At 50.8% G+C, this 14,943-nt stretch overlaps 1 protein-coding gene across 1 annotated transcript; it reads left to right on the top strand.

Annotated features, from left to right (window-relative positions):
* Positions 1-3,867: 3,867 nt before the first annotated feature.
* Positions 3,868-13,335, top strand: SLAMF8 (SLAM family member 8). Its single transcript, XM_087418773.1, has 5 exons — positions 3,868-4,103; positions 6,717-7,043; positions 10,136-10,441; positions 10,522-10,629; positions 12,599-13,335. Exons 1-5 carry the CDS (start codon positions 4,013-4,015, stop codon positions 12,658-12,660), a joined length of 894 nt encoding a protein of 297 aa, XP_087274899.1. The 5' UTR covers positions 3,868-4,012; the 3' UTR covers positions 12,661-13,335.
* Positions 13,336-14,943: the final 1,608 nt, after the last annotated feature.

Genomic DNA, 14,943 nt, shown 5'->3' with positions numbered 1-14,943 from the left:
AGATGAGGGTGAGGCAAGAGAGGCACCTCAGGCACAAAATTTAAGGAGGCACTCATCCTCGGGGCCGTGTACACTTGAAAGTGCCATCTCAGAGGAGGTGAGGTACATCCAGTTCACACATGCAGGCACTGCCTCAAACCCAGTCTTCCTGCCGCCTTACAGACTGCTGCCTAAGCCAGCTGGCAAGGGAGGGGGTGTGCATGAGCTCTTCTGCCCCGGGCAGCCTTTGGGGCTGGCCAGTGCCTGGTGGCATAGTGCCAGCTGGCAGATCATGCAGGTGGACGGTCCACTCTGTGGGAACCATATAGGTGAAGATGGACACAAAGATGGGGCTTAGGGGGGGTTCCTCCTGCCCCTACAGCCCCCATCCTGCACCACTCCCTTGAAGCAGTGCCCAGAGGCCCACCCACTCCCCAGTACACTCCGCCCTCTTCCCTCACCCTTGGCTTCCAAAAAGCCTGCCAAATGCCCCTCCTTCCTGTCGGGTGCTCTGCCTCTGCCCCCTTCCCTGCTGGGCTCTCCTCTCTTCTCAAACATCCCGCCTTGTTTTCCCTTTTCCATTTCTCCCCCTGGGAGAAGCACAGCCCCATTCTGCCCTCAGGCCAGTCCAAGGAGCAATGGCAAGTGTGAGTGGGCAGGGACAGAATATCACATGTGTACCCTTCACACCACCCAAATTCCACCCGGCCCTGAGTCTCTGCACCTAGGCTCTCGGGGTTAGTGGTCGAGCTCAGGCGGCTTGTTTGGACACAGTTAACACCTGTTCCCCCCTCCAAGCCAGCAGTGAAGGTGGGCTAATAGTGGGGCACAGGCCGTTCCACCTGGCAGATGGAGCTACTGCGCCTGCCTGGGCCACGGCCGACTCGACTGGCTCCGGACTTCCCAGAATGGCCCCAGGGAGGCTGAATAGCAGCCCTGGCTGCCAGCTGCTCTCTTAATTAAGGAATGCAGGGAGTGGCCCCTTTGAACTCACCAGCTAATTTACTCCACTGCACTCCCCCTGTGGCTGGGTAATTAATGTAGTCTGAACCAGTGATTAGCAGTGGGGGGGAGAATCTGCCTGCTGCAGAATTAACCCTTCCTGCGCCTCCGTCTGTCCATCTTTCTCCAGTTGTTACACAGCCGTAAGTTTTTCCCTTTGGGTGATGGGATATTTTCCAGTCCTCACCTAACCTCCTCCTCCCCCCTTTCTCAGCTTCCCTGAAATTCCCCTCAAGGAAAAGGGCTGGAGGGCGGGGGAAGCAGGGAAGATTGCAACTCATTGTCTGGATGGACCACTACAGACCACCAATTCTGCTAAGAAGGCATGTGACTGCTCAGTGTCTCCTGCAAAGGAATTCACACCTGTATTCCCAACATTCCCACCCAGCCCCACGCCGGCATCCCTTGGCCCTCCCAGTCCAGGGCCCCAGCACCTCAGAATCATTCAGTCCACTTCAACACGTGCTTGGAGGGCACCACCTCATGGAAAGACTGTCCTTGGCGATATATAGGGTGCAGAAGGGCAGGGGGCCTGATTTCTGACCTCATGGAGCTCCCAGTCTGGGACAGCCAGAGCAGCGGTTACTCACACCTCTACGTGCCTTTATCTGCATCTGCCCGGCTCTTCCCTCCTCCCTCGCTCTGGCCATTTAGTTGCAAAGATTAATACTCTTTTGAGTGCTGACTATGCACCAGAGCCCATAATAAAGCCTTACATGCCTTGCTCTTGCGACACTGATTGTAATTATTGGGTTACATATCCATCCTCTCATCGAAACTGCGGACTCCTTGAGGGCAGGGGCTATGCTTTCATCTCTGTATCCACAGCACCTGGTACGTAAGTAGATGCTCAATAAACGTCTGATGCATGAGTGATGGAACTGACAAGGGAGTCATAAATAATTCCCCTCCCTTGGCCTCTCTGCCTTCTAGCCAGGCAGCTTCCAAGTTCTGTCATGACTCCTGCTCTGCCCCTTTCTCTCCACTCTAGAGATTTCCTTCCTACTGCAATCAGGACCATCCCAGCTGCTGCCACCCAGGCTTCCCCACTTCTTCTTTCTCTCCCTGCCTGCCCTCATGCTATCCCCTCACCAGTAAGTTATCAGCAGCTCAAATGGGCAACAGTCCACTCCCTCCAAGCGGAGCTTCTCAGAGTGTTCGCTCTGTCTACCAGCTTCAGAATCGCCTGGAGTGGAGTGCTTGTGAAAACTACAGGTTTTAGCCCCATCCCAACCACTGAACCAGTATTGAGCAAGTTTGAGGGCCACCTGTCTCCAGAATAAAAGCCTAATGCTTAACCTAGTCTTCAAGGCCTCCATAATCTGACCCCCAACCTCCCTTTCCATTCCCACCCACTTCAGCCCTAAAGGATTCCTTCCCGTGGTCCTTCACAGTCCCCGGAGCCCACTTAGGACTTTCCCACTGCCAAGCCATACACACTCTGCTTTCCCAGGGTGGCAGAGCTGGGACTTGAGTCTCAGCCTTCAGAGTCTCAGCCTTCAGCCTTCGTGCTCAGAGCCCACCCCTGACCTCTGGCCCTCGCCTTTTTCTCAGCCTATCCAAATCATGCCTGTCTTCAAGGTATAGCTCAAATTCCACCTTTTAAGGGAGATTCCCCTGCCCACATCCACAGAGACCCCTTCCCCATGCCCTCCTACAGCCCAGACTGCAAGTGCTGCCCACTCGCAGAGAGCCGTGCCTGCCTGCAGTGGCCTTCATGTCCCAGGCACATCTCTTTCTACAACTTGGTGGTGAGTGCCTGGAGGGCAGGAGCCCTATCCCAGCATCTCCTGCTCACCCACCACCTGCCTCGTTTGCGGGTGGGTCTAGAGCAGAGCATCCAGTTTGACTGACAGGTCAGAAGCTATACAGGACCAGACACCGCAAGCCACACTCAGGATGCTCAAGAATTTTCCTCATCTTCTCACAAAGCCTTCCCTGACTCAAGAAACCAAGTAACTCAAAGTGAGAAGAGAAACAGGATGGGAAGGGGATGACTGTGGCAAAATGGACCACACTCTGAAGGCTGAGACTCAAGTCCCAGCTCTGCCGCCCTGTGACCTCCACAAGGTGCTATCCTCACTCTGGTTTTCCAATTCCCCCACCTCTAACAGGGCGATAATAAGATCTTCTCGGAGAAGAGTCATAGGGCTTCCAGGAGGCAAAATATGTCACCATGTCTAGAATTCATGCACTCATTTTACAAATGTTTATTAAACATCAGTGATGTGCCGAGCACCAAGGGGAACACAGAAATGAATATAAGACCCCGCCGGCAAACAGTCTGTGGAGACGAGACAACTGTTACAAAACAATATGCTAAGAGTAATGACAGAAGAATGGGCACACCATGGGGCTCAGAAGAGGAGGTTCCTCGCTGCCTGTGGTCAGGAAGGCTTGAATGGGAGCCTGGCTGCCTGCAGAGCCATGCCAAGGCTGGAAGGACAAATGGAGCAGCATGCCTGGTGGAGGAATAAGGACAACGCACGGAGTGTGAGATTGGTGGTTCTGAGGGGAGGTAGGTCTGGCTGGGTATGGCTGGAGAGCAGAAGGGATGTGGGAGACCAGCCTGGAGAATTGGGCTGGAGTAGATTTAGGAGAGCCTTGTACGCTAAGCCAAGAGTTTGGTCTTTACCCTGAGGGCAGCTCAAGGCCACGGAAGAATTTTAAGTAGAGAAGTGAAGCTGGGAATTGCAGTTTAGAGGGCTCTCTGTAGCTACAACGAGAAAGGCAGACAGCTGTGGGGCAAGACGGTATGCAGGAAGGCCTTGTGAGACTCAGTGAGGAGGATGTGGGCTTGTGTGGGGGAGCTTGTTGCCTGCAAGTGCATTGGCCAACCATAGGCACGTGCAAGAGGCTAACTTACAGGAATCAGCTCCTGAAAGAGCCCAGCTAGGCCTGTGTCCAACTTCCACTTTATTCTGGATATTTTCACTTGCAGGGCTTCTTGTTCTGAGTCAAGATTCCTCCTTCTGAACATGGGACTTTCCAGAAGGACCACAGCTCCTTCCGTTGATCCACTTGACTTGGGATGTTCTGGATTTCAGTTGTGGAGGTAGTTTGCCTGCTTCTCCGGAGAAGGATGGCTGTGTGGTCCCTATGGAGTCTGCTTCTCTGGGGAGGTAAGTGGGGCAGGTGGGTGACCTGTTCTCAGAGAACTAAAGGCCCCTCCTCAGCTGCCCCCTGCCAGACATCTGGGCAGGGACCCCCAATCCCAAGAGAGAACCTAGGAGCTGAGGAGGGGTAGGGAAGACTGAAGCAACTCCTTGGGCAACCTTGAAAGCTAGGCAGAGGTGAAGAGAGGTAGGATCTGGGTAGCAGGAGGTGGCAGCACTGGGGCATCCATGTCCATGGGACACAAGATGTTTTATGGCCCAGGGAAGCTAAAACTGCGGCTGGTAGTACCAGTGGTTTGGAAAGAGATGGTTGTGAGAATGGTGAGCATCTGACAGTGTTAACACATGAAAATTCTAAATACTGTCTAGGAACAGAAGCGGAGGGCAGGGCTCTTATAATCTGAGATGTCTTCCCAACAGCCTGTGGGAAAGCTGAGGCTCTTCCCTACAGGTCTGTGTAAGGAGAGGTGGATATTGAGTAGGGATGAGAGGCGAGAGCAAGTTAAATATATTATGTGTGGACTTGGGGTGGCCGATAATGGTGTGATGGAATGGCTGACACATCAGGTCTCTTCAACGCTGGGCGATCCCTCCATCCTGTCTGATGTCTGACTTCCCTTTCTTGGTTAACACGTGGTCAGTGTGACAGGGTCAGCACTGCACGGCCAGCGGATAGAAGCTGCAGGGTGTGGCAAAGACTAAGACAATGTTGTTTACATCAGAGACTCGTGGGGACTTTGAGATGACTTTGTCCAGTGTCCCCTGTCTGGATTCCTGGCCTCAAGGGCTCCAAAGTCCCTGCAGATCTCAACATTTCCAAACATGTGAAGGAAATCCTTCAAGAAAAGGAATCTGTTTAGTTCACAAATCTTTCAAATCCTTGGACATGGCAAGCAAAAATAATTTTTCCAAAGGGCTCTTAATGGTAAACAAGGTGAGTGCAACTGATTGGGTGCACCCCCCGGTTTTATGGTTGGGACAATGGAAGCCTAGAGAAGGAGTGGGCTATGCTGAAGTTCACACAGCTCGTTCATGGCAGAGCCAGGGCAGGATAGAACCTAGGAGTCTTGATTGACATCCAGTGCTATTCTCTCCGTATGGTATGCCTCCACTCTGCATTAACATGAAGCCATCTCCAGTCAGGCCTGAGATGATTGGGGCCAGGGAGAGCAGTGAGATGGACAAGGGACTGGAGTTACCAGTGGCTGGCTGAGTGACCATCCAGAATACGTCTCCTTAATCATACTCCCAGCACTTGGGTATGTTATACGTCTGCTCTTATTCTGCTCTGCACCCTAGTGCCTCCACTGTGCCAGGCACAAAGTAAATCCTAGCAAATTCTGTCATTCATTCAGTAAAGTTTACTGAGCTTCTCCTATATCTTTCTTCTAAACAGTGGTGGGCACTGGGAGTACAGAGAAAAAAAGAGGAACTCATGGTCCAGTGGGAGGCTCTCACTCAAAAACAGGCAATAACAATTGAGAGATTGAGGCATTCGTAGTGTGATCCCAGGCCACCGTGGGGACACAGAGAGAGAGCGTGTAACCTGCAGTGATGGCTGGGGGAGGCAGTGATGCTTCAAGGATGAGCAGAAACCAACCAGGGAAGGAGTCAGGGGGTGCACTTCAAGCAGAAGGGTCACCTACGCAACTCAAACCATATGTTCCCAACAAAACTCAGCATCTTGCCATCTCGCCCCCATTCTGTTTCTCCTCCTGTTCTGGATCACAAAGAATGGCACTCAGTGGGTCCCAAGGACCTGGGAGCCATCCTTGATTCCTTTCTCCTTCACTCCCAGATCTCACTGATTACACATCTTAATCTCTCTCAAGTCCTCCCACTTCTCCCTGTCCCAGTCGCTCCCTTCCCCAACACAAGTTTCCATCACTCTCCTTTAAATTAATAGAAGCAGCCTCAGTCTTGCCCCCCCTCCAATGCATTCTCCACACCTCTGCTGGAGTCATCTCTCTAACCGTGCAACTAATCATGTGACTCTCTTACTGAAAACCTGTCTGAGGCCCCCCATTGCTCTGGGGATAAAGCCCAGACTCCAGAGTCGCTTTCAGGGCCCTGTGTGATCTTGCTCCCACCAACTCTGCAGTGAAATTTCTTACTCCTCCTGCAGAGAACTACTCTCAATTCCCCATGCACCGTGCTCTCTCGCGCTCCAGGCCTTTGAATGCACTGTTCTCTCTGCCTGTAACACTTCCCCATCTCCACTGCAGACAGCCCTCTGCCTGACCTGGCTGATTCCCATTCCTCCTATACATCTCAGCTTAACCATTTCTTCTCTGAGCCCCTCAAGGCTGGGTGAGGTTACTCTATCACCCTGCCGGTGTTCTCCCAGGACAATCCTTTTCTCCCATCATGGTACTTAACTTAATATATTTTAATTGCTTGCTTAAGAGTCTGGCTTCCTCTATGAGCTCCATGAGCACAGGGACCAGATCCTCTTCCTTACTGTTTTATTCCCAGTCCCTGGCACAGTGCACCCTCCTCAGCTTGGGTGGAAGGAGTGTGGGGAGAGGAGCCCTAATTTGCTCCATAGCAGCTTAACTACCGGCACGAGAGAGACGATGAGCTTGGGGCAGGAAGAGTGACGGTCCTCTGTTCTTTCAGGATTACTTCCTGCTGCAGACACTGGTGCCCAAGTGCAAGGCCAGGTGGGAGGCTCGGTGCTGCTGGTGGCAGAGCGTCCCCCTGGCTTCCAAGTCCGAGAGGCCATCTGGAGATCTCTCTGGCCTTCGGAGGAGCTCCTGGCCACGTTTTTCCGGGGCTCCCGGGAGACTCTGTACCACTCCCGATTCCTAGGCCGAACTCAGCTTCACAGCAACCTCAGCCTGGAGCTCCAGCCCCTCGAGTCTGGAGACAGCGGCAACTTCTCTGTGCTGCTGGTGGACACAGGAGGTCGGGCCCAGACCCAGATCCTGCAGCTCAAGGTGTATGGTGAGTGCGCCCGACACTAGCTTTCTGCACACACCCTGCCCCCCCGGCAAAGCTCCAGAAACGCATCCTGAGTCCTGGGAGCTGGGGAGAACTGGGTTCCAGAGACCTCTGGCCTCTGAGCTCGTGGCTGATTCAGGGAACAGCTTCTCCCTACAGTCACATCTAAGAAAACTCTTCAGGTTCTCCCAGGTGAGCTCCTATCTGGGGAAGCCTAGCTTTGCCACCCCACAGTCCTTGTCTGAACTCTAACTTGGTCTTTTCTTGGGTCAGTGGTGTTGGACACCATGCTCAGCCTCCGTGACATTTACCTTCCTCATTTGTAGAATGGGCATCATAATATTACCATGTAGATGCCTACAAAGGTGAAACACAGTAGCGTTTGGGAAAGCATCTAGAACAGAGCTTGCCTATACTTTATTAATTCTAAGATTATAAGACATACCATTGTTTTATATGCCACAAAAAGGAAAAAAAATATTGTCAATTAAACTATGACACACTTTTATTAAAATATTAAGTTATAATTATAGAATTTTTATTTAATATTTCTTTAAAGAGCTCTTTTAGATGTAGAGATTTTGACTATGTAATATTCATGAGTTCTCTCAGTTATTCATTGTTGCAAAGCAAACCATCCCAAAACCTCCTGGCTAAATACAACAACTATTTTTATTCCTCATGATTCTGTGGATTGGCAGGGCTCAGCTGGGCAGATCTTCTTCTCCACGTGAGTTTGCCAGGGTTGTTCATGCAGCTGCATTCAGCACCTCAGCTGGGGTGGCTGAATTCACGGGGAGCTGCACGGGGCTTTCTTTTCCAGCAACTCTACCTCCACCACAGCCACCTCCACCATCACCTCTACCACCATCACTACCTCCACCTCCACCACAGCCACCTCCACCATCACCTCTACCACCGTCACTACCTCCACCTCCACCACAGCCACCTCCACCATCACCTCTACCACCGACACTACCTCCACCTCCACCATCACCTCTACCACCGTCACTACCTCTACCTCCACCATCACCTCTACCACCGTCACTACCTCCACCTCCACCACAGCCACCTCCACCATCACCTCTACCACTGTCACTACCTCCATCTCCACCATCACCTCTACCACCGTCACTACCTCCACCTCCACCATCACCTCTACCACCGTCACTACCTCTACCTCCACCACAGCCACCTCCACCATCACCTCTACCACCATCACTACCTCCACCTCCACCACAGCCACCTCGATCATCACCTCTGCCGCCGTCACTACCTCCACCTCCACCACAGCCACCTCCACCATCACCTCTACCACCGTCACTACCTCCACCTCCACCACAGCCACCTCGATCATCACCTCTACCACCGTCACTACCTCCATCTCCACCACAACCACCTCCACCAACAACTACATCTCTAAGTGGGAAGAAAAATGGGAGAGAAAAGAAAAAAAAAATTAAGAATGGACAATAAGGGTGACAGCTGGGAAGAGAGAAACAGTGAGGGAGAGAAAGGCAGGAGCAAATTGGAGAGGGGAGACACCCCCCTGGGAACAGCTAACTGGCTGTCCTCTGGTGAGCCACTCGGGGTGCTAATGTGCAATTGGATGGGTGCTCTTCTGGATGCACACAGCCCTGAACCAGGCTGCATGGCTTGGCAAGCAGAGTGCTGGCTGGATTTCAGCACCCCCACCTTCACCTGTTATCCCCTTAGCCCAATGCCCTTGTGCAGTGCATAACCTACGCAACCATACAGGCAGCCCTGGAGCCTCTTCCCACTCTGAGTCTCCGCTGCCGCACATGTGAAATGAGGACATTGAATGTGATAATACATGCAGCACCCACAGCACTAAGCTCTAAAATGCCTTGTTCTCAGCATCTGAATTACAGATTTTAAGGAAATTGCTGTTTTATTGCTTCCAAATACATAGCGTGATTAGAACTAATTGCACAAAGCTGCCAAGCAGCCGTCCTTAGGAGCTTTGCTTTGACAATAGATAAGAATGATTTGAATTAGCAGATCAGTTACTGGAAATGTCAATGGGTGTTTCCACTGTGCCTGATCGTGTTTGGAAGCTGCTTGTCCTCTTAAGTAGTGTAAATATCCCCCCCTGTAATCTTTGTTTATACTATTAGTGAGCCCAGCAAATCTTTTCTTCTTTCATATCACAAATCCCACCAGATTGAGCTGGCATTAATGAGGTTTTACTCTGCTTCGCTTTGGAATGCTATCAGAAACTGAGCCCTCCTGGTATCACCAGAATGCTCTCCCGCTGGCCCTCAGTGCCACGGAGACTCAGGATTTGCTCATCAACCTCTAAAGGAAAAGGGAGCACGGCCTAGGATGCCAGACAACAATTTGTTCAACGGCCCAGGTAGCTGAGCACCTGGAGAGCAAGGGTTATAGGGACAACAAGACAGCCCCTACCCCCCCATCTCCTCCTTTACAGCATTTTGCACCCTTGTAATTATTTTCTTAATTATTCAGAGTTACTTGTCAATATCTGTCTTCCTTAGCAAACTGTAAGCTCCAAAAGCCCAGGAATATGTTTGTCTTCTTGCCCGACTTAATAAATGCTTATTGTCTCTCTGACTGATACATCATGAGATAAGTGCTATGACAATGCACAGACAAAGCATGGAGAGCTCAAAGCCACACCTGGAATATCAGGGAAGGCTTCACAGTCAGGATGATAAGCAATGTGTTCAAGCTGGGCCTTGAAGGATGGGTAGGAGATTTGTAGGAAGATGAGAAGAGAAAGGCATATGTGCACAGCTGAGCCATATGGAAGCATGAAAGATATGGAAGAGCATGGCAAGTTTGGGAGAACTGGAAATTAATGAAGATGGGTGGGGAAGACCAGCAGGAGGCACAGCTGGAGAGGTTGATACCATCCATTTCATGAAGAGTTTTGAATACCAGACTAAGGAATGCAGCTTCTGTCCTGTAGGTAATGGGAAGCCAGACAAGGTTTTGGAGCAAGAGTGGCCTAGTCAGAGGTGGCATCTAACCCCACGTGAGTCCCATAGCTGGAGCTGTGGGCCCCACCCAGCATCCCTGTAACCCACACCTGCTCCACTGTTCTTGCCCAGATGCCGTGCCCAGGCCGGTGGTACAAGTGTTCATTGCTGTACCAGGGGATGCTCAGCCCCCTAAGACCTGCCAGGTGTTCCTGTCCTGCTCAGCCCCCAACATCAGCGACATAACCTATAGCTGGCGACGAGAGAGGACCATTGACTTTGATATCGAATCGCAAGGCCTCTTCACGGATGGACAGGTGCTGAGGGTTTCACTGGGACCAGGAGACAAGGGCGTGGCCTATTCCTGCATTGTCTCCAATCCTGTCAGCTGGGACTTGGCCACAGTCACCCCCTGGGAGAGCTGCCATCACGAGGGAGGTATGCAAAGGGCCAGGGTCAGTGGTTGAGGGATTGTGAAGCATCAAGTCCACCTCTGACCCTACCCCCTCCATGTTCAGCTCCAGGGAGGGCCTCCTACAAAGATGTGCTGCTGGTGGTGGTGCCTGTCTCGCTGCTCCTGCTCCTGGCTGGTCTCCTCTCTGCCTGGCACTGGGGCCCTTGCTCAGGTAGGAGTCCTACAGGTGCAGGAGGTGGATCTACTGGGAAGGAGGGCAGAGTTGGACCTCCTCCTATTTGGGCTTCAGATGGTCTGTCCTCCTTACCTCTCCCACCTCATCTCTTGGCTCTCTCCATCTTATATTCTGGTCTCCAATCAGACTGAACTACTTGAAGTTTCTTTTACAGTTCTTCAAATGAACTACTCCCTTACATATATCTACAAGCATTTGCACATTCTATTCTCTCTGTCTGGAACACACTTTCCATGGTTTCCCACCCAACTCCCCTTCGTCATTTGGCTATCTCCTTCATAATCTTCAAGGTGCGCCTGCTCCAGGAAGCCTTTCTGACCTTCTCCCCCACCCCCAGGCTGGGTAATGTCCTGCCTTTAGTCCCCATTGCTTACCCCAGTCACAGCACCTATTGTACTTTCTCTCCTACTGAATTCTCAGCCCTTTAAAGGCAAAAGGTAGGTCACTGCCAGGCACATAGAAATGGTTCCTGGAACATAGCTGGTATTAATAGAAGCTTGTTGAGTAAAAGTCTAGATGAATCCCAACCCTTTCTTGCCTACCACTCCTAGGAAATTCTCCCTGAAAGAAACACCTCTCTGGCCAGAAGCTGATAGGGCCTCCTTCTCGAGGAGAAGAGAGAAGGGGAAACTCAGAGGTCAGGCCCAGGTCTGAGCTCTACATCCTGCTCTGCCCCTGCCTCTGCCCCTGCCCCAAAACGAAACCCCCTGATTGGGCCGGCCCCGTGGCTTAGTGGTTAGGTGTGCGTTCTGCTGCTGGCGGCCCGGGTTCGGATCCCGGGCGCGCACCAACACACCGCTTCTCCGGCCATGCTGAGGCTGTGTCCCACATACAGCAACTAGAAGCATGTGCAACTATGACATACAACTATCCACTGGGGCTTTGGGGGAAATAAATAAATAAATAAAAATTATTAAAAAAAAAAAAGAAACCCTGTGATTGACCTGGACTTCATGGATCTGTCCATCCCAGGCTGACTGGGCTTGCTGGCCCCAGGGTGGAGAGAATGGGTCAGCAAGGAAAAGTTGGCAGGAGACCTCATTATGGTGGGTGCATCCTAGAAGGCAAGAGTCTTGGCCCAGCCACTGTGTATTCTGTCCATGGGTGAGGGAGGAAGGAGATAGCAGCGGAGGCTGCACTCCACGTAGGGTCTGGCCCTAGCCCTTTGCCCTAGACAGTCCCCAGGATTTAAAGTAAGAAGATGGAAGCCAGGAAAAGAGCAGCTTTTTGTTTTAACATCTTTATTGAGAAATAATTCACATATCATACTATTCATCCATTCAAAGTGTACAACTCAGTGAATTTCGTTATATTCAGAGTTGTGTATCCATCACTACAATCAATTCTAGAACATTCTCATTACCCCACAAAGAAACCCCCAAACTCCTTAGTCATCAGTCCCGAATCCCTGTTGCCCTCCAGCCCTAGGCAACCACTGATCTACTTTCTGTCTCCAGACTGTCTATTCTGGATATTTCATATAAATGGAATCATGCACTATGTGGTTCTTTGTGACTGAAGGCTTCCATTTAGTCTAATGTTCTCTAGGCTCAGAAAAGAGCAGCTTTGGCCACTGAGAAGGGACAGAGAGAACCCAACCACCTGGGATAGTGGAAAGGCTCCACACTGGGAGTCTAGAGGCTGGCCCTGGCTCTGCCAGGTGGTATCTGGCCAGTCATTTAACTGGGTCCATCCTAGCTCTAACTTTCTATACCTTCTATAGCTAAGTGTATGACATAGTTGCAGAGGAAGGCTAGACATTAGGAAGAAATTCCTGTCCTTGAAGCATCTCCTTTTCCAGGGTCTTAGAAGACCAGGAGAGATGTTCCTTTTCCTGAAGTGATCTTGGATCAGGACAGTTAGGATTCAGAGGCCTTGGGCCAGGCCAAGGATGCTAGGATTCCCCACACTGGAGGGGTAACCTTCTTTCTGATCTCCTCGCCAGGGAAAAAGAAGAATGTCTGTGCTGACAGAGTGGCTCCAGAGACAGAGAACCCCCTTGTGTAGGGTCTGCCATAAGGGAGGATATAAACTGATGTCTGGATCATCAGGAACCCCACTGCCCAGGCACAGGATGCTCTGGGACATAGCTGGTGTCTGGAAACCACCATGGTCCTCAAACCTCCCCCGAGATTCCCATCCAGCCTCCCCGGCGCAGCCTGGGCAACCATCACTCTGGGAGCTGTCACTCAGAAAACACTGACACAACTTTCCATATTCTTCCCCTTCTCTCTCCCTTCTTTGCACAAACTGACTCTACTCTGGGCAAGACGGGCCTAATAGGACATTCCCTCAAGGCATTGGAAGTTCTCCAGGACCCATAGGGACACTGACTGACCAGGGCATCACTCCCCCACCACTGTTCATGAAGTACTGTTATGGCCTGAAGTTGTCCCCTCAAAATTCATATGTTAAAGTCCTAACCCTTAATATCTCAGAATATGACTGTGTTTGGAGATAGGGCCTTTAAAGAGATAATTAAAGTTAAATAAGCTCATTGGGATGTGCCCTAATCCAATATGACTGGTGTCCATATAAGAAGAGGGAGAAACACCAGGGAAGCAAGCACACACAGAGAAAAGGCCATGGGAGGACACAGAGAGAAGAAGGCCACCTGCAAGCCAAGGAGGCCGGCCTTAGGAGAAACCAAACCTGCCAACACCTTGATCTTGGACTTCCAGCCTTCAGGACTGTGAGAAAATAAATTTCTGTTGTTTAAGCCACCCAGTCTGTGTTATGGTATCTTGTTACGGCAGCCCTAGCAGACTAATACAAGTATTAACCAACTGGCACCAGAGGATTGCCTCCAGCCTGGGTCCCAGGCTCTAAAAGACCTTGGACATTTGAACAAACAGAGAAACTCTGAACCACTCATTTCTAGCTCCAGTTCCAGCTCCTGTAGTTTGAGACCCTGATGCTTCCTGATGACCAAGGCATTATCATAAAAAAAGGTCTAGAAACAGGTGAAGGTGAGAAATGAGGGACAAGGGTTTCTCTTTCTGGGCTAAAAGGCTTTCGGGTTATCTGAGTTCATGAACCTCAAAGGTAATTTTCAGTTACAGGCAATCAAGAAAGTGTTGACAACGGGGTTGGCCCCGTGGCTTAGCAGTTAAGTGCATGCGCTCCGCTACTGGCGGCCCGGGTTCGGATCCCAGGAGCGCACCAACGCACCACTTCTCCGGCCATGCTGAGGCCGCGTCCCACATACAGCAACTAGAAGGATGTGCAACTATGACATACAACTATCTACTGGGGCTTTGGGGGAAAAAAGGAGGAGGATTGGCAATAGATGTTAACTCAGAGCCGGTCTTCCTCAGCAAAAAGAGGAGGATTAGCATGGATGTTAGCTCAGGGCTGATCTTCCTCACAAAAAAAAAAAAAGAAATGGTTGACAACCCATGGTTGGGATGGGTGCCATTTTGCAGGTAACACCTTAAAAGATATTTTCACCATGTTTGCTGATCATCATGCCTCTTGCAGGATCTGGGTGTGGGATTTGAGATTCTCTCCTCATTGTCTAGCAGAGTGACCCAGAAAGGAGATATTAAATTTGCCCCAGTCAACAGGAAGTTCTTGCACAACTTTGAGAAAAGCAGCTCAGCTCAGGATGAGTCTCTGCCTGAGACTGAGAGGGCAGAGGCAAGAGAAGCTATGTAGAGGTAAATGGTGCTGAGCCATCCTAGAATCTGCCACACTCATTTTCAGATGCAAGTGCAGAAGATCCACTCAAGTTCAAGGGGCAAGGACAAAGACCCCACTACTCAATGGGAAGATGGTCAAGGTCACTTTGAAAGAAGAGCATGTGGGGTGGAAGCTATTATTGTGGTCATCTTTGGAAAATACAATCTGCCACTGATTCTGTCTAGAAAAGCTCTGGGATTTTGCCCACTGGAAAAAGCTTGATGAGCTAAACTTATACTTAGAGATTAGTAGAAGATAAGGTTCATAGTCACTTCCTCCCAGGTATAATTGGATTTTTTTCTGTGGCCTCACTCAAGTCTTAATAATAGAGAGGAAGGAGGCATTGAAGAAACAGGGGTAGGTTTTGAAGTATTTTCCCAGGCAGCTTCAATCACTCCACCCAGGATGTCAGTCCTGTCCAAGCATCTTCCCTCTTCTCTCCAAGGCTTGGGCAGTCACTTCCCCTCAGACAAAAGGTCAGCACAACTGGCCTCTAGATTCACATCGCCATCCTCCACTTGACTAGTCCTGGAATTTCCCTGGATGCTGGCTCTGCTCAGAGGCTCCCTGATGGTCACCTGGCTTCACCTAGTCCTCATGCCTTTCCTG

The sequence above is a fragment of the Ceratotherium simum genome, chromosome 2 (genome assembly GCF_057802395.1).
Source record: "Ceratotherium simum simum isolate JZ-2026a chromosome 2, ASM5780239v1, whole genome shotgun sequence".
Classification (NCBI taxonomy): Eukaryota; Metazoa; Chordata; class Mammalia; order Perissodactyla; family Rhinocerotidae; genus Ceratotherium; species Ceratotherium simum.
The sequence above is the reverse complement of the archived record's forward strand: the minus strand, read 5'-3'. Positions and strand labels throughout refer to the sequence as shown.